Source organism: Crocuta crocuta, unplaced genomic scaffold (genome assembly GCF_008692635.1).
Source record: "Crocuta crocuta isolate KB4526 unplaced genomic scaffold, BGI_CrCroc_1.0 scaffold266, whole genome shotgun sequence".
Classification (NCBI taxonomy): domain Eukaryota; kingdom Metazoa; phylum Chordata; class Mammalia; order Carnivora; family Hyaenidae; genus Crocuta; species Crocuta crocuta.
Window position 1 is genome coordinate 2352917 of NW_027531005.1, and position 20133 is coordinate 2373049.

Here is a 20133-nt window from a genome sequence, read left to right on the forward strand (position 1 = left end):
TCAACTCATTCCCCACTCGACCCTGAAAAATCCTCAGGTGGGTAGAAAAGATACTGAGAAAGAGGAGGCGCTGCTCCCTTCTCAGAAAACATCAGTCTCTGGTGTAAAGAGACTGAAGCTCATTAAACTCACAGATCCCCAATTAACGCCTTAGGCTCTCGAAGCCAGAGCAAGCCTGCTCTAAGGCAGATGCTCTGTTTGCATGGGAGCCTGACTCATGCAGTGGAGATGTTCCTCAAGTTGGTTGCTCATCAAAAGTTGTTGGATTTGCTTTTTTAAAAGAAAAGAAAAGAAAAGAAAAGAAAAAAGAAAGAAAGAAAGAAAGAAAGAAAGAAAGAAAGAAAGAAAGAAAGAAAGAAAGAAAGAAAGAAAGAAAGAAAGAAAGAAAATTTTAAGTGCACTAGAGAAGTTTGCTATTCAAAGGGAGCTTACTATAAATTCTTTTGTAAAATNCTGGATTTGCTTTTTTAAAAGAAAAGAAAAGAAAAGAAGAAAGAAAGAAAGAAAGAACGAAAGAAAGAAAGAAAATTTTAAGTGCACTAGAGAAGTTTGCTATTCAAAGGGAGCTTACTATAAATTCTTTTGTAAAATAAAAAATTACTTATTTTTCCTTTTGGTCATGTCTGGATTTTCAGATACTGAATTTCTATAAAATAGGGCACAAGTTTAAGTAAATTTGAAGAGTCGGTTAAAACAGAACTTCTTGGGGCACAATCAATTGAGGACTTTGGCTCAGGTCATGATCTCATGGTTCATGGGTTCAAACCCTGCATTAGACATTTTGCTGACAGCTCAGAGCCTGGAGCCTGCTCTGGATTCTATGTCTCCTTCTCTCTCTGCCCCTCTCTCACATACTCTTTCCCTCTCTCTCTCTTTCTCTCTCTCAAGAATAAATAAACATTAAGAAAAAAAAAACAGAACTTCTTATCTGGTTCTAGAAATAAAAATTAACCTATNTCACATACTCTTTCCCTCTCTCTCTCTTTCCCTCTCTCTTTCTCTCTCTCAAGAATAAATAAACATTAAGAAAAAAAAACAGAACTTCTTATCTGGTTCTAGAAATAAAAATTAACCTATGTTTATCAGAAGAATGACTATCTTACTTAGCGTTTTGGGTATAAGATGCTCTTGGCAAGCCTGACTTAAAATCTTACTCCTTGGTAAATACACTATCTTTCTTCATTTCGTGACTATCAATTCTTAATCACTCAGATGAGTCACCATCTCTAGCAAATTTCTTATCTGCTACCACTCTATGTCATCTAAGTACACATTTATCAAGGACCCTATGACCCCTGAATTTCCGCTTTACCCATTCAAAGGATACTGTCCAAAATTAGTTTAGTGAGAGCCTGGTAAGCCGACAAATCACGCATTTCAGAAATTTGGTTGCAGGAAAAATCCACCTTCTGATGAGAAAAAGAACAATCTGTCAAAATTTATTTTTGGTTCGCTTAACCACAATAATTCCTTGCACAAGAAAAATAACCTTTCTGGATGTGCAATTAAGAGTTTAGTACGGAAAATATGCCAAGGCTGACGCAGCTATTTCCTTACTGGATCCTTACTGAGGGGTGCCGGGGGCAAGGGGGGCCCTCCCTGTGGGAGACACCACAACAACCCAAACGTGTTCGATTCCTGCCGTTCCTCTTTCCCTTCCCAGCTGTTACTTCAAACCTTCTTAGTCTCTTTTGAAGATTCCCCTCAGTTTCACTCTTACCACCATGTCCTTCATTTTGCCTCCTGCCCAGGAACCGCGCTCACGGAGCTCACATTCTTATCATTCCCGCACCTTTTCTTCTCAGTGAGTTCTCCCACATCACCCCCAAGTGCCAGAAAAATCTTTCCTATTCATCCCTTGGGGCTACATCTCATCCACTTAACACACTTTCTCAAAACCGACTATTTCAGGAAAGCAATAGGCAACATCAGTTGTTCCCATTCAAAAAGAGACCGAAGGACACATGCAAGGACTTTCTCACCCACTAGCAAAAGATGAACAAAAGTGATTAAAAAATAAAACTTTTAAAACTGTGATCTCCCCCCCAATCATGTACCAAGATTACCTTATCCATGCGTTAGATACGAAATACTTTAAATATTAAAACTTTTCCATACTGAATACTAAAAGAACATGTTGGAAACACAAAGCGCAAGAGAAGAAAACGGATCAAGCCCATTACAGACACTATGGCAACAGGAGCACATAGTAAAACACAAACATGCGGACCGCCTGAAGGAATAGTAACGCGCAAACAAAATACTCTCAGTATGGAACAAACCAAACAATGGGAACACAACATTTTACGCACACACAAATCGCAACTAGGGCAAATGCAGACGGTGGCCGCACGCACGTGTGGCATGACGGGATGGCGTTCCGTATTCACTTCTGTCCTGTATCTAGTCATGAGGGACTAGAAAGAAACGTACTGACCTAGGCTTTCTATAATGAACACTCTCCATGCACACCGTTCTTCTCATGCCACAGCTGTGCCTGCTCGCCTCTAACTCTACCCCTGCGGGGGCCACACGCCAATACCGTGCCCTCTATGTGTCTAGGATACCAGCGGGGCTGAGAGGGCTTCGAGGGTCCTGAGATGGCAGACTCGCCCCGGGAGCTCCACCGGACCTGAGGCCTTGCCCAAAGTCCCATGCATCAAATGAACCTCATGTCCGGGCTAATTGCAGAAGCATTCTGGGAAAAACAAAGTGTTTGAGAACGAGCCTCTGCTCTCCTATGCCTTCTTGGTTGGCTGCACAAGGCTCACAGATAATAAAGTGAAAAGGAAGCAGAGCTTATCAAGAGGGTGGCATGTTGTACACAGGCCTGACTTACTGGGAAAGCACAGACTTCGGGTCACAGGCATGGGGTTCTCGCCCACCTTGCCGCCTCCCAGCAGAGATGACCTAAGTCATTTGACCTTTTTATACTTTAGAGTCCTCACCTGTGGAATGGGACCATCCCAGCTGCCTCACAGCTTTACTGGGAGAATTAAATAAGGTAATGTACTGAACCACAGGAAGGGCCTTGGTCATGGTCCCCAGGCTCACGCGGAGCTCGCGTGGAGCAGACATACCTCACCAGGGCAGTCTGGCAATTTGCTGGCCCTTCTCAAAAGTTCCCAATAATTTGGCTCATAACTCTCAGGGAGCTCAGAACCTTAAAGGATAGGGTATCTGAGATACTTTTGTTCATTTGTGAAGCCTCCTGGGGGGAGGAGGAGGTAAGGGTGTGGAAGGAAGCACTTCCAAGGAAGTTTTTCTCAGGGCTGGGGGTCACGTGTTTGCCATGACTAAGTTGCCTGAGGCTCAGGACAAAGCCGAATGGGGACAGCAAAGGAGGGGGAAAGACACCATGTGGCCTCACACTGGGTACAAACAGGTACCTCAGGTGGCTTATTTGGACGAAGGAATGTCACTGTGGCAATAACTGCCATTTCGAAGGGGGGAAATACTACTGATAAAAATGGAGTGAACAGAAGAAAAATTAAGAAAAGCATCTCACTGGCAATATGAGGTGTTGATTTCACACAGATTTTCACATTTGTGCAAGCTCCATCAGAACACTTAGGAGCTAAGGCAATTTGTTGGTAAACAAAATAAAATGGGTAATAAAAGGCAGTAACTGATATCCATTCCTTAAACTACTTAATGAAATATTTTAGTCTACTAGATGATTAATCCCAAGCTTGTATCAATGGTTCCCAAATATGTCACACACATTAGAGACACCTGGGGTTGTTTTACAAATTCCACGCCTGGGGGCACCTGGGTGGGTCACTCAGTTAAGCATCTGACTCCTGATTTGAACTCAGACCTTGAGATAGAGCCCTGAGCTGAGACCCACGTTGAGCTTAGAGCTGAGCATGGAGCCTGCTTGGGGTTCTCGCTCTGCCCTCCCCTGCTCATTCTCTCTCTCTCTCAAAATTACATAAACATTAATTATAATAAAATTTATTTATTTTGAGAGAGACAGAGTGTAAGTGAGGGAGGGGCAGAGAGAGAGGGAGGGGCAGAGAGAGAGGGAGACACAGAATCAGAAGCAGGCTCCAGGCTCTGAGCTGTCAGCACAGAGCCCGAGCCAGGGCTCCAGCTCACAAACCACAAGATCATGACCTGAGCCAAAGTCGGACGCTGAACCAACTGAGCCATCCAGGCACCACCCCCGAAAAAAATCTTTTAAAAAATAACAAAATAAAATTGGTGATAGTTAATAATTTTAAAAAATTCCATGCCTGGGCCTTGCCTTGGACCTCTTGAATCAGACTCTCTGGCCTTGAGATCCAGGCATTAGTTCTGAGAAGTCTCCATGTGACTGCAATGAGCAGAAAAGTCTGGGAACCACTAATCTATGACCCCTCTGTCACGTGTGGCCCACGGACCAGCAGCAGCGGTGGGACCTGAGGAGGCTGTTACACACCCCAGTCTCAGGCCTGACTTCACTCCCCTGGCTCGGAACCCCTAGTTTCACAGGAACCCCAGGTGATCCATGCGCACGTGCACACACCAGACGCAGCAGAGGAAGCAGCTCACGGGGTTCGGTTCTGTGTCAAAGGCAGAAGCAACCTCAGCGATGAGGGCAGATCTGAAAGCATTGCTCCAAAAGGCTGGATAAATAAGGAGGCAAAAATCTGAGCTCCCAAGGAAATTTTCAGATTTCCCAGGCATAAAATTTTATACTGTGCTAAAAGTACACAAATAATAACCAGTATTTAAACGTGGGAGAGAGACAGGAAGTTCATTCTTTGGTCTGCACACTAGGTCTTAGCAAAGCTTCCTAAAGAGATTATCTGCGGATGGACCATCTCCCTTTTTCATAAATAAGTGATACATACATCCCTTCTTATTTCATTGCAGGCATTTATACCGTTTACTCCCACATCTTATGCTCTCGCCCTACTTTAGTCCTGCTTTGCTTATTAATGTACTTTGCAGACCGGTTAACGTACGTAATTAATGTATTGATAAAGTCTACCTTGAGATTTTTGGGTGGCTTGAAATTGAAGAATGTAGTCAGTTTGTTGTGAGAAGCATTAAGTTCTAGAAGGTAAGGCATACAACTCACACAAGACAAATCTGAGGGGGAAAAAAATACAGAAAAAGATAAGCCAATAAAATAAAAATGAGACTAAGTCATTAAAAACAGCATATGTTACATCAGAACATTTTTTAATTACACTAGTTGCAGGCACTTAATTATTCAGAACAAGTGAAATGGATAAAAATAGGAATGTGTGAAACACACCAAGTGTAGAAAGTTCTCCATGAGCTCCTAATTTTAACCTTCTTCCCCACTGCCTTCCCACCTCGCCCATCTCCGTTTTCAAGTGACCGGAACGCCTTCCATGTCCCAGCTCACTCTCTCCTGCGCTTCTAACAGCCAAATGCCTCAAAAAGTACCAGCCTTGGGGGCGCCTGGGTGGCTTAGTCGGTTGAGCGTCCGACTTTCCCTTAGGTCATGATCTCGCGGTTCATGGGTTCGAGCCCCGCGTCAGGCTCCGTGCTGACTGCCAGCTCAGAGCCTGAAGCCTATTTCGGAGTCTGTGTCTCCCTCTCTCTCTGACCCTCCCCTGCTCACGCTGTCTCTCTCTCTCTCTCTCTCTCCTAGAAATAAAAATATTAAAAAAAAAAAAAAGTACCAGCCTTGGAGGAAAGGACGGGAATTAAGTGACTGAATTAAGTGACTGAATTAAGTCTTTGCAGAAAGACTGAAAATGCCACAGTTAGAGAACTTTCTTTGATATAAATTCAATTTTGTTGTAGCTGGACTTAATCCTAAATCTCATTAATTATGTGAAGGGATTTCAGTGATTGCTATTATTTTGCTTGGATTCCGGGTTGGTTTGGAAGCATGTCTTGAGTTTTGTGTTTTATCCCAAGCAAACCTCGAAACTTCGAATGCCAAGTTATCAGGACTGGGCTCTGATGCCAGTACACATAAGACACAAAAACGGCTATGCACTGTGTTGCCTTTCTCCGCCCCTTCACAGCAGAGGCTGTTAGAGAAAGACTCTGAGGAGGATTCAGCAGGGACGCGGTCTCCGCCTGAAAACAGTCATAATAACGGCATCCCCCTCTCTTTTCAGGCTAGGTCATAGAAGCAGCTATTAGGAGCCCTCAGAGGAAGGCAGCTGGGGCCCTGCCCAAGGAGCAGGTGAAGCAGGCACCATGAGTAAGCCTCCCCCAGCCCGTCCGTTTCTCAAGATCCCAGCCAAATTCTACTTCGTTTCTCTGGACTAAGTCACACCCTTCTTTAGCCAGTCTCTATGGAATTTTTCTAGGACAGACAATACACGGAGACTTTAACACTTTGGTGGAAGTTAATGAGTGAATCGAGGAAGGCTGCCTGGAAAAGGAAACCTAAGGAGAAACGGTCATTACTTCGCAAGTCTTGTCAATTTGTCCTCCCCAGCTCAGCCCCACCTCTAGTATTCAGTTGGGGCCTCAACTCTATTAATGGTCCAACAGCCCCCATACCTCCCTGGAGCTGATCTTTCTGTGGGCAGGTAAGTGCCAGCAGCTGTCCTGAGGCAGAGCAGTAACTACCCCCGAGATGGAGATAAGGAAATGGCGAGTGGGGCTCACACTTCATGGATGACCAAAGCATTCAAATCAGTCCCGCAGAGAAAAAAAAATGCATGGTCTAGGTTGCGGGGCTTCTGACCCAGGCAGGTCCCTTGGTGCAGTGACCTTCGTGTCCACCAGATGGCAGGAGTTCCTTGTGTCTGCAACGGTGGTTCTCAAAGTGTGGTCCCGGATCGGGGAAACATCCCCTTCCCCAGGGAACGAATTTAGAAATGCAAAGGATCAAGTCCCACCCCAGAGCTACAGACTCAGAAACGGAGGGTGGGGCACAGCCATCGGCGTTTTAACAGGGCCCCCAGGTGACTCTGATGCAAGTTGAAATCTCGTCTACATCAGAACGTTTAATATACTGTGCCTTACACTTGATGCGCTAAGAAAATGGACCGTAAATGCTTAAAGACGACTGATCGGAGGAGAGCGCCATTCCAAATGTGTAGTCCCTGCTCAAGTCGCCAGGGTAAGAAGCCGCCAGGGCAAGAAGCAATTCCTTATCCAGGAAATGAAACTAACCTGGGAGCAGTGGGGGGCGGGGCAGCTCAAGCCATAAAGGTGAGAACACTTTCCCTTGATTGGATACCTGGGATTTGCTTTAAGACAACCCTGGGGAGGGACTCGGGTGGCTCAGCCACCCACTCTTGATCTCAGGCTCAGGTCCTGATCTCCGCCACAGGGATGGAGCCCCTGGGGAGGCACTGCACTGACTGTGGGGAGCCTGCTTGAGGTCCTCGCTCTCAAAAAAAAAAAAAAAAAAAGTATTTACAAAATGAATAAAACATTTTTAAAAAATTAAAATAACCCCGGGGAAGGTGGACAGGGAGTATAGGTGAAACCAGATGGGCCATAAGCCAATAAATGTTGAATCTGAATCTTCATTAACAATAGTCTCTTGTGCACGTGTTTGTAATTTTCCATTAAAAAAAATAAAGATTTAGAGGAGCCTGGCTGGCTCAGTTGGTTGAGTGTCTTGACTTCAGCTCATGTCATGATGTCACAGGTTGTGGGTTCGAGCCCAGCATCAGGCTTTGTGCTGACAACTCGGAGCCTGGAGCTTGCTTCGGATTCTGTGTCTCCCTCTCTCTCTGTCCCTCCCCTAACTTTCACTCTGTCTTCCTCTCTCTCATAAATAAACATTTTAAAAAATTATTTTTAAGATTAAAAAAACTAGAAAAAAGTAACAAGTTAAAAACAGAGTTTGAGGAATAAACAATGCTGGAGTATTTCTTAGCCACTGAAAAGCAAGGCTGAATTTTAATTATTGCTATTATAGGAAGGGAAGAAATCAGGCACTTGCCAGGGGAAACCGCATCCACAACATTTAACTGTCATAATAGAGGCTCAAGAAACGAGGAGAAAGATGATCAGTGAGGAAAACAGTTTCAAAGTAACAAGAAAAGAAACTGGACACTTCAACTTCAAATAAGATCAGAAAATTAGAAATAAGAATCAAGCTTCAAAGAAAATGGGGCTAAATTCATTAAATGTGAGCAAGATGCACATCAAATACATTACAGGGAACTACGAATGGCGGAGTTGAGTGTTAACTGCATGTATAGAGACAGCAGAAAAAGAGAGGAAAAAACAAATGTGTGAATCCCTGGTGCTCAGATAAGAAGAGAAGTAGCTGGCCAGAATTAAAATGTACGCAAAGGCAAAAGAAAGAAAAGAATCCATTAAAGGGAGAAAATGGGGCTGTGGGGACTAATTCATCTGCATTGAATAAACTAATGGGGAAGACAAGAGAATCATCAAATATTCAGGAAGCATTTAAGAAGTAATGAGCCATCTCATTCAAGGAAATAACAAAGCAAACATTTCATGGGCTACTCTTCAACATCACTGAGTGCATTTCAACCATAGCGTAAAGTAATGTTGCATGTGTGCTGACCTGTGCCTCTTTCTTTACTCATCAGTCATGGTGACTTTTTTTTTTTTATAGGCCAAGTAGAGCATCAATATGTAAATGGCGCCACAATAGCATTGACACCAAGTTTTGTGGAATTAAACTGTATTATACACTGCGAAGCTCAAATTTGGAAATAACTGAATGATCCATCAATCTACTAGAATGAAAATTACATACCTTCAATTTTATTTACTGAAAGATCCAACTTCTGTAGGTGAACATAATCGCAGAGAATGCTAATGTCAATTAAATCACAACCCTGAGAAAATAAAAGGAAAAACGCTTTCATGTTGCTTGAACAGGTTAGTCTTCAGCCTTCTCGTGACACCTGGAAATAATAGATGTCAGAAAGAAATCCAGAATTTCTTCCAAAAGTATAGTAATTAAGTGAGAGAACTAAATCTGAAGCCTACTACTAACAAGATCTCAAAGCCGACTACAGATTCCTTTTAAAAACGCATTTCTCTGAAGAAGAACATAGCTTGGAAAATTAGTGGTATTACCAAGAACAAATACAACATGAAAAGGCAAATTAATTAAATTAAAGCAGTGTCATGTAGACCTTTAGAGCAGAGTTTTATTATTAAAAAACAGAATCAAAACAAACACATCACATAATAGCAGTAAGGCCAAAGCCTTTCTCTAGTAGAAGAAAAAGCAGATGCCTGGAATTTAAAATGAAATGCTAAAGGATCTCATGTGAAATCAGGAGATCATTAATGACATCACCTACACTTTCCCAGGGTCCTCCTATTCAAAGCTTCTCCTTCACAGTGATCTCATGTGAGCAAATAAAACTGAGATCCAGAGCGCAGACTATTCGCAATTTGGATATGAGGGACAGAGAAGGATGTCAATGACCTAAAATCACACAGCAAGTTAGCATCAAAGTAGCTGATCCAAGTCTGTGGAATCCTTCTCTGGGATTCTTTCCACAAAATCTTGCTTCAAGAGAACTTCAAGGTGGGTTGGAGGGGAATGTGGTCCCTTGGAACAGACTCTTATTACTGGTTTATGCTGCAATGTCAGAATCAGAAGCAGCCAGCCAATGAAGTATCATGATAAGCAAGTTCTCAAATAGAACGATGATAAAGTTCAATGAAGGTTGCAAGAATAGTGTAATAAATGTGTATTGAAAACCTACCATGTACAAGGCGGGCACAATGGGAAATACAGCGCAATGGTGGAGAAGACCTAGACCGTGCCCTTAAGAAACTTATGACTTTGGTAGGAGAGGCTATGCACATAATAAGAAAAATTTAAAAATAATGTGTAACCTATAAGGGGGGAAATCACGAAGCCAGGCAACCCTAAGAAAGTGTTTTCAGTAAGAAGCAATTCAACATGTAATATCTCAAATGCAGTAAGGTCAGTGGCAAAGTAAGTTAAGTGTCAGCCTATCTAGCTGAAATAAGTTTTAAAGGATTGCTTTCTTTTCTTTTTTTTTTTCTGTAGATCAATTTAAGTCATAGCACTACATACGTAAGTAGAATACTGATTGAAATGGACTTGTATGGGGCTATAATGGATGCTGGAATGATCTACCATTCCGATGCCTAACATAGGGCAATGTGCAGAGGATGTTCCCTGTTAAGTTATTGCCTGATGGGCTGAGTCATCCATAAAATGTTATAAAGTGAAAACAGCGAAAGATTACAGCCTTAAGAAGCTGTCCTCGAAGGATAGGTCACAGGACCGACACAGAAGAAAAGGACTTAACATTTCTTGGATAGTTTACAAGTTCAAATCCAAGACAGAACAAGATTGCGACTGGGTATGCTTTGCTTGCTGTGAATTATGTATACTTTAGCCAAATTATGGTACAATAGCAAATTTCCAGTGTGCTTTTTTTCACCTATATATCTGCATTTATTGTGTGGATCTCCAAGGAATATTGGATACTCTACAATATGAGGAAGCAAAAAGAGTTGAATTATTTTTCTACGACTATAGAGAAACAAAAGGAAGAATCTGAAAACACTCGGAGTACTTGGTGCTTACAGCTTCTCTTAGGATAAAAGAGAAGGCAAGATTATGTGTTAGTACTGCTATCTTGAAAATTGATGAATAACAATATGTTTTTCCTTTAATAACAGGTATCTTTTGGAAAGTGAGTTATAGCTCAAAGCTACTTGTTTCTTGATATGCTCGGGAGGGGGAGTGGAAAGTCAATACCAAACTCCTTTGTTCCCTCGGATCTAGATATTAATATTAGTCCTGGCACTGATCAGAGAGAAAAATTCTTAAAGAATTTTTGATTGGTTTCACAGAGTTAAATTCAACTCTGGAAAGAAAGCATTGATTACTATAATATAGACTACTTAAGATAAAAGCAATAGTCTGAAGGGAATGGAAACAAAGGAATTCACAGCCTGATTCCTGGGTTGCCCAGGGCTCTTTGATGCCCCATATTACATAAATCACTCTTCTTGTCAGTCTCCGTCAAATGCAAGACTCTGAGATCTGGGGCCACCCCGAAAGCAAGGAGTACCAGAAAAAATAGATATGGTCCAACCAGGATCAAGATGTAGCCAGCCCAGGGTGCCCTTGTCATACTCACTGATAAAGTTAGATTGAGGTAGACCTGCTCAGTGCCCGAGCCTGAGCGCCCCAACTGGTGAAGGGCGCTGGCCACGACCTCCTCTCTCAGGACCCCATCAAATTTCTCCTGCAAAAAAACCCACAAACAAACAAGTGAACACCAGAGAGGTGGACAAAGGACTTCCATTAGGAAAGAAACAATCCACCTCCTCATAGCCAGCATTTACTTTGTTATTACATACTCGGGAGCTGAGCCCTCCAAAATTTACCTGCCCTAAAGAAAATTCTGTGTTGAGGACGCATACCTATGACATATAATTAAATAAATGCCTATCGAACCAGTGCTTTCACTGCCACTGAATTTCAGATGGCTACTTGCATTAGGTATTCAGAGTGAATGAACACATCAGCCTTAGTGGTGATAGCTACACTGACTGAGTGCTTCTCTGTTCCGGGCTCTAAGAGCTCTCAATGATCAACTCACTGAATCCTCTTGAAAACTCTGAGGTAGGTACTCTTAGTTCCATTTTACAGCATACGGGACTTATGGGGGTTAATTTGCCTGAAACCACATAGGTAGTATATGACAGAAACAGTACAAACTTGAATCTGTCTGACTCCAGGGCAATTCCAACCGCTGTACTAGACTGCTTGCCTATACCTAAAAGGATGGTTACATCCAAATTAAGGCAATTACTTTTTTTTAATGTTTATTTTTGAGACAGAGACAGAGCATGAGTAGGGGAGGGGCAGAGAGAGAAGGAGACATAGAATCCAAAGCAGGTGCCAAGCTCTGAGCTGTCAGCACAGGGCCCGATGCGGGACTCGAACACAGGAGCTGTGAGATCATGACCTCAGCCAAAGTTGGATGCTTAACCACCTGAGCCACCCAGGAGCCCCAAGGCAATTACTTTTCTAAATCTGGTATTCTTGCTGGAAAAAACAAGTTCTTGATTTGCTTCCTATGTTAGCTAGTTTTGCTGGATTCATACAATTTACAAGATTTACTCAAAGGGAAATAATTATTTCCATAACAAGGTTGGCCCTTGGTCCGTCGAAAGCCACAAACCAGGGGCACCTGGGTTGGCTCAGTCGGTTAAGCATCCGGCTTCGGCTCAGGTCATGATCTCACAGTTTGTGGGTTCGAGCCCCGTATCGGGCTCTGTGCTGACAGCTAGCTCAGAGCCTGAGCCTGCTTCAGATTCTGTGTCTCCCTCTCTCTCTGACCCTCCCTGCTCATGCTGTGTGTCTCTCTCTCAGAAATAAATAAAAAACATTAAAAAAAAAAAGCCATGAACCAGTGGTGACTCAACATGCCCTCTCCCTCCAACCCCCGCAAACAAACAGAAGAGACAGCAGGTGGAACAGTGCTATGTTTGTGCTGCCTTCAACTCTACCATGACCAACACTTTAACACTGACACCAGCATGATGACACAAAATCCGGTAATCCCACCAGTCACCCCAATATAACTAACCATGACCGGCATGTGAACTATATTGGCAAAACACCCTTTCCAGTTGTATACCCATTCAGGAACCAACAATGCTGCTCAGGTCACAGGTACTAAGGCCACAAGTACATAGGTATGTGCTACTGAAAAGAATTTCTCCCCTGTCCCCACCGTTTTCTACTAGCCCAGGGGAGCAAATAGATAGTGCATAGGCTTTGGGGCTGGGCAGGCTTGGTTTGAACCCCAGATCTGCCATTTTGAATTTATGACTTTGCCCATATTCTTCATCTATAAATAGGAAATGTTATTACCTTCTCTCAATGTTTTAGAGACAATGAAAAAAAATAGTGCATATAAAGCTCTTAGTGCCTTGCCTCCAACTATAAAAGTATTCCCAATAAATGATTTGTTTCTACTAATTGATGAAGTTAGAAATTCAACATTTTGTAAATTTAAATTTTAGTTAGTTAACATACAGTGCAATGGTGGCTTCAGGAGTCGAATTCGGTGGTTCATCGCTTGCATACAATAAATACCCAGTGCTGATCACAACAGACACTCACTTTTCTAAATAAAGTTCCAACTTCTTATATAAAGCCTGGGTGGGGGTGTTACCTTCCCTCCAAAACTTTCCATCTACACCTCTTATGTTTACCTCCCCCACTCCCTCTATTTCGTGGATGTGAGAAGATACTGCACCCCTGACTGATAGGAGGTAAATGTCTGTTTTTCAACATAGCCACCGATACGGAGACTGGCCACACTGTCAGCATTTCCCCAAACCTCCCCACGGCAATCCCTGCACACCTCCTTTGAGGCTCCTGCCATTTATCAATATCACGCCTTTCCTTCTGATGTTTGGTCATTTTCAGACCTTCACAAGCCCTACCTTTATCTTGGATGCCTTCAGGATGGCTGAGGATGGCCATTCGCCCCTGCTACTCCCAAACACACGCACGTATACATGTTTCTTTCTCACCTCCAGGCACTTTAAATTGATCTCTACCAACTTGCGCCACTCACTCCCATGGCCATGCCCTGGACCTGGTCATCATGCTGAACTGTTCCACCTTAGAAATTTCAGACCCTGGTATCCTACACTGCCTGTCCTGCAACCTTTCCAACACCCACTGCCCTTGTTCTATGAGGAGAATGAAATCTCCAGTTTGCTCCGCTTTCCCTTTCTCAGAGTCTACCTGTCCCCGCCTCCTCCCTTCTCTACCCCTTTCTCAGAGACTATCTGACCCCTCCTCCTCCCTTCTCTACTTGGTACACCATGGCCAATTTCAGTGTCTCTCTACCCTCAAGTCTCTGACTGCTCGTCCCTTGACTGTAACTACCGTGTACACACCCAAGCCTGAATCAAGTTCACAATCAACTACTGCGCTGAGGCGGGATTGAGTCATGCTCATCATTCGTTCAGGATAAAAATCTTTATAGCATGCCAGGCACATGCCAGCCAGGATGCTGGGCTCAGTGGAGAGAATTATGAATAAGACATGGCGCCTATCCTTAAGGGATTTACAATTCAATCTGGGAGCCAGGCAAGTACACAAGCAATTTCAGTCGTTTGATAAATATTACAATACAAGTAAGCAAGGTGCTTTAAGTAGAGCATCCATTTTATGTCAGTTCTAGTGGGGATTAGGAGGTTAGCAAAGGCTTGCTCGGGGAGAAAGCAATGAAGTTACCCAAGTAACTGAGTTATTCTGGCAAAGGGGAAGAAAGGGCAGGAAGGGAGACTGGGAACGGAAAAGGGGCAACATGTACGAAATTCCAAAGGCAAAGGCGAGCACGGCTCACTGGTGAAACCACAAGGAGCTCAAAACAGCTGAAGCATAAAGTAGGGGGAATACGGTTCCTGGGACCTGACAGGCACTCAAACACAGCTGAATGAGTTAATAAACCTCTCCTGCTGTTGAGCTACTGAGTGAGCTGGGAGAGGCCTCACAACCATGCATGCTGGTACCACTGCAGAGTCAACTTTGAGCTGGGCCTGGTGCTGTTCCAGCCCCCCTCGCTCTGTCTCAGCTGCCTTCTGGCTCCCACCTTGGCTACCGGGTCTTCATCCACTCCCACAGCCATCGGGTGCCTCTACTCCTTAGTCCTTGCTCTCGGCAGGGGCGCTACTCCTCTGCTTCCAAGGCAAAGCAGAAGTGGTCGGACATCACCCCCCTGGGCGTTCTGCACTTGCTCCAGGGCCGTTCACGGAGGTGTCGGAGGCAGACTGCTTTCTTGTCCACACTCAGGGCCCCTGCCTCCTGTTTCCTCAGGGACCTTGCTCAAGGACCATACACTTGCCTGGGCCTGGGGCCAGTCACTTCTCCAGCTGTACAAGTCTGCATGCAAGTCTCTTCAATCTAACACGCTGCTTTAGCTAGTTTCCCTAAATAACCAAGCTAGAGCAGAGTCGCTTTTTTATCCTTTGTTGCCCTCCCTGTCACTCTTCAACTTCCTTCAGTTAGGCTTCTGCCTTCACCACATCACGAAACCACACGGGCCAAGATCTCCAACTGCTCTCAAATGGGCAAAGCCAATGAGCACTCTTTAGGCCTCTTCCCACCTAACCTATGGACAGTACAACTCATTTCCATGGTCTTATGACTCTTCCTTGCCGTGATTTCCCATCACACAGTTCCTTCTTCTTCTCCTTCTCTATTCCTTTCCAGTTTCCTTCCCTGATTTCCTCTTCATCTGCTGGCCCCTTAAATACCTGTACCCCCTGGGGTCTTCCCTTGGCCCTCATCTCCTCTTCCCAGATGGCCTTACAGTCCCCAGTGCTGAGTATCTCAGGTCTCCTACCCTCAGGCCCCCTTCCCTGATTTCAAGTCTCATGTGATTCATATAACTGACTCTTTCATGCACACCTGTCCCCATTTCCTATTGTGGCTAATGGTCTTAATACACCCCCAGACCATGCCACAGACCTAGCAGTCATCCTAGACTTCCAATGTTTAATTAATAACTTAAATATTTTAAATGTCTTCATCTTTGCTCCCCTTCCATCCCCACCCCCACTCCCTTGACTCTTGTTTCTCCTCCATAGACATTGCTAGAGTCTTCTCATTGATCTCCCTGTCTCCAGTCTTACCATCAGGGCACTTCTAATCCAATCCAATCCAATCCAATCCAATCCAATCCAATCCAGTCTAATCTAATGTAATCTGGGCAGTTCCTCACTGCTCAGAGACCCAAGTCCTCAGTCTGCAAAACAGCACAAAACCCTCTGCAATCTGACCCCCCCACCCACCTCAGCTGTTCTCGCCTGTAAGTCATCAGTAGGAGCAGCTGCCATGTCCCTGCCCACACAGCCCCCGCCCACCAAGGGTCTGCTCCCCTCGAAGTCTTCCATGATCCCTGCCAACCAGTTGTCATCTGTACACACCTCTGTGTATAATGCTTGAGATGCTGAAGATGTGATCTACTCATATTCCCATCTGACCTTGAGAGTAGGGCCCACGGATGTCCTCAATTACGTTCTCCTCTTCTTCTGTCTTTACTATTGCTATTATGCATTACCTCTCTAATTTTTAGGAGCCTACTCTTCTTCAGACACTATATCAAGAGCTTTAACAGCCTTTCTTATTCAATTTACTGTTTATAACTGCCCCACGAGTAGGTATCATTACCCACGTTCAGTTACTAGCAGAGTAATTTCCATGTGTCAGACACCTGTCGTGGGCCTGCACGCTTCGACCCGATATAGTCAGAGTGTGCTTCCCACATAGCAATCATTCAGTGAAGGTGTGTTCGAAGTCAGCTAAATTAAACACTTGATGAGCTACAGTTAGCAGATAAAAAACCTGAGCATTATTACTTGTTTCAGTAACAGTAAAAATCATATATTTTTAAGTAGTACACACATAGATTCTTGTTCACTTCTCACATCTCCTGTGAGGAAGGTATTATTAGAATTCCCAGATTACAGATGAGACATAGAGGTGAAACAACTTGCTCAAAATCTCAGAACTAACCGAAGGCTGACTGCAAAGGCAGTACTCTGAACAGCCTGTCTGTGCTACCTTCTTACCTCCTCAAGTTCACTAGGGCTCTGGAGACTAATCACAGGATAGGCACTCAAGAACCATTACGGCCATCATAGCATTATAAACCTTAACCAGGCTAGGAGATGGCCATGAATCTCTGACCATGAAAGTCTCAATCTTTCCCTTTAAAAGTTTTCAGTTTATTCAGCATATTAAAACTTATTAGATGCCATAAAATGCTAAAATAGGAGGTAGGAACACAAAATAAATATTAATACTTAGAATGTAAGTGGAGGAAATAATAAACTTTTCCACACACAGCCTGCCTACAAGCCAGGAATAACCAGTTCAAGTCATTCCCCCAAACCCCCGCCGCTATGGTTTGTTAATGGCATACTGAAGACAGATTAGCACCGCCACTAATGAACCCCACAGCCCAAGAGCATGCGTTAATTAGAATAATAAAGTAAACTGGTGATTCGCCTGTGAATTCCTTTGGGGGAGAAGCTGGTAGCAACCATACAAACATCTCAAAGTTGTAAAAACATTGTTACAGTTTTGCAATAGACGCTGGGAAGGGTAGCAAAGTGCATCACCAAAGGATGAATAAAACAAGTAATAATTTTCTATTGCCCACTTTAAGAACGAGCTCATATAGATGGAGGTAGAAGAGCCAAGTCCAAATGGGAGATAAGGGTGGAGAAATGAGCCAAATATTGAAAGTGGGCAAAAGGACATTACAAAAGAAGGGAACCTAAGTAGGAAAATAATACAGGTGGTTAATGATAGGACTGGAATAACACGGGACAGTGCAAGTTACAGAGGGGTGAATAGGAAGAAACAGGACAAGTGAGGAAAGGAACTGGTGAAAGAGAACAGGCATAAATAACCAAGAAATACACGCTTGGCCTCGAGGAGGAGAGCTAAGAAAATGGGCAAAGATGAGAAGCAGTGAAGCCAGAATGTCACATTAATGTCACAGGGGACACTGGAAACATTCTATTTCTCTGTATTCTATCTACTTCAAAAAAGAATTTGAAGCAGTTTATACTATGAAGGAAGAGGAAAGGGGAGAGGAGAAACCTAAAAAAAAAACAACCCAAAACTATTAACATTGAGAAAAATATTGATTCTGAGTCTCCCTACAGCCAAGACAAAGAGGAAAACCCAATCATTTATTCAAAGCAAGGCAATCAATTTATGTCTTTGAAGGAAAGCAAACAATATATTAGAGACCGAGGGAAGGGAGTGATAAAAGGGAGAAGGGGGACCCCCCCCGCCCCTCCCAAAATCCTTAAAACCAGGCCATGGGGTAAGAAAGGAAGAGGATGATGATGAATGTAGGAAAGAAGTGGAGTTGGGGGATGTTTAGAAGAGGTATTGTAGAAAAGAGAGAATTTATAGAATGTGAAGCAAAGCCACACGTCAGGCAATACAGATGGGAATTTAAGAAACGTTCTCCACCTCTGAAAATACTACCACAGTGAGCGGGCTGCTTGAACATTCTCAGGGTCCTTCTCTGGGGTGCGTGTGTTGCTTGTATAATGCATTATATACCTCTGGCAGAAGTAATACATTAAACTTCTAAGTCACTTAGTCTTTGAGTTAGCACTTATCAGATTACATCAACAGAGTAATTTTTTTTTTTGTTTGCTCGAGGAAGGAGGATGAAGGGTCCGCCCAAGTAGCCGGGCCGGACGCCTGGAGAAGGGAGCGAGGGGATGCGGGGAGGGGGGAAGGCACACCTCCAGATTCAGCATCTCGGACTCGGAGGACTCCTCGGATTCCACTTCGGCCTCGGCCTCGAAGTCCTCCCCGTCCGCGTCCGACTCCACAGAGCGGTGAATGAGCTGCTGGAGCAGGTAGGAGGAGGCTTTGTGGAAAGTGCCTTTTCGCTTCTGCCCCATGGGGAATAAAGAGCAGCGAGACGGACGCTCTTTTTCTGAGCGCAACTGTATCGACTGGGCTCCATGTCGTGAACTGGCCTCGAGAGACGAAGGCTTCGGCCACTGGGGATCGCTCCCGGCGGCCGCCATCTTGTTTACCGGGGTTGCCTAGGAGACTGACGCCGGGGGAGGATGAGCCGCAAGGGATTCTGGGCCGTAGGCTCCGCCCCTCCGCGGGTCCTCGGTTAATGTCTGCGCCGCCCCTGTAGCTTGAGGTTTTCCTTAAGTCTGAGTCTTCTCTGCTTTTTGTTTTGTTTGCTCTCTCTCGTTCGTTCAGTCGCTGGCCTTGCTTCTTTTTGCTTGTGTTTCTCATTTTCACCTTTTTCCTCCGCACCCCTTTTCTTTGTGTCCAGGTGTTTCCTCCTGACCTGGAGGCCCCTCTTAGAGGCTTTTCATCCCACCCTGAGGTCACCTGTGAGCCTGCACCTGGCTCATTCACAAAGGCTTTCCCCGCAGAGTGGTACTTTGAAAGTGTTAGCCTAATGCTGTCTGTTGGAAAGCTAATTAACACTGAAAGTTTACTCTATACGGACCACGGACCGCGGTGTTAGGAGACGAGGTCGGGGATAAATGAAATAGAAGACATGGTTCCTGTCCTTCTCATTTAATTGCGGGTAATAAAAAGAAGCTACCAGATGAGGACTGAGAGCTGATTTGCAATTAATTTACTCCCCAACCCCAACCCTTCCCCGAGATGATAAGCCATGTCCTTGGGGAGAAACACGGGCTATGGTCTAACAAACCAAAGAGAAGGAAAAAAAAAAAAAAGATTGTCAAATTGACACTGTATCTGAAAGCTTCTGAAAAGCTATTAGCATCCCATAAATAATTGTATTAGTCAAGTGACCTGCATTGGTAATTATTTTTATCTTGTTGCATAGGTTCTCTGTGCAGTTTCATAAAATACTCTTGCAAGATTACAAAGCATGATTTTATGCTAGTGTGATTTTATGTGACCCAAATCCCATAGCCGTGAGCTCCACAAAGTAGACACTCTACGGAAAAGCAGAATGAAAATTATAGTAACTATTATTGCCGTAGCGGTGACAATAGAAATCCTTGCAGGGAAGTCGCCCTCATCTTCCTGGCCTTACAGGGCCCTTTTCTCCATGCTTCAGTGAAAGCAGTTGCAAATACAAAATGATCCTGTCAATGGTTGTCAGGGGAGAAGGAGGAAAAAAATCCTTATGGACACCATCCATTGACTATTATCTTTCTCAGTGCTTGAGGGACCGTTAAAACTGACATAAAGCTTTCAGAATTACCTTCCTTCATTATCTTGCTAGTCATAAATGTAAAGGCCACAATGAAAGTATCTCTTTTTGCTTGGCTCATCTTGCTGCTTGCTTATTTCTTTTTCCAGTAGAGACACCTCGAAGGGATTTTTCTTCACTGTCACCCCTGCAGGACCTGGCTCTAGATAACCGACATAGGGAAGGAGGGGGCAGAAAGTACAAAAATGGAAACCCAATGTGGTTTTGGTTTCTTCAAATGACTTAATCAGCATTTCTAGCAAAGCAAGGTTCGCCAATGTTAATCTACTGAGGACAGTGCCTTAAGGCAGAGTTAGGACCTGTCAAAGAATAATTTTCAAAAAGAAACTTGATTCTCGTACAAAAAGTGAATGAAACGTGGGAAAGATTTTGTTCAACTCCTCAAGTAACCAGTATGATGGTAACAGGATGTTCAGAGTCCACAAAGAAAGGCATTCTGAAA

The 20133-nt window shown here is 43.9% G+C and overlaps 1 protein-coding gene across 1 annotated transcript in view; it reads right to left on the reverse strand.

Annotated features, from left to right (window-relative positions):
* LRGUK (leucine rich repeats and guanylate kinase domain containing) overlaps window positions 1–18507 on the reverse strand; it is a 107373-nt gene extending 88866 nt beyond the window's left edge. The window contains exons 1-5 of the mRNA XM_077770720.1: window positions 18217–18507; window positions 11052–11159; window positions 8669–8750; window positions 4979–5079; window positions 1328–1409 (exon numbers count right to left, since the gene is read on the reverse strand). Of these exons, the coding sequence (XP_077626846.1) occupies window positions 1328–1409; window positions 4979–5079; window positions 8669–8750; window positions 11052–11159; window positions 18217–18507 (664 nt within the window). The remainder of the gene's footprint in view (window positions 1–1327; window positions 1410–4978; window positions 5080–8668; window positions 8751–11051; window positions 11160–18216) is intronic.
* Window positions 18508–20133: the final 1626 nt, after the last annotated feature.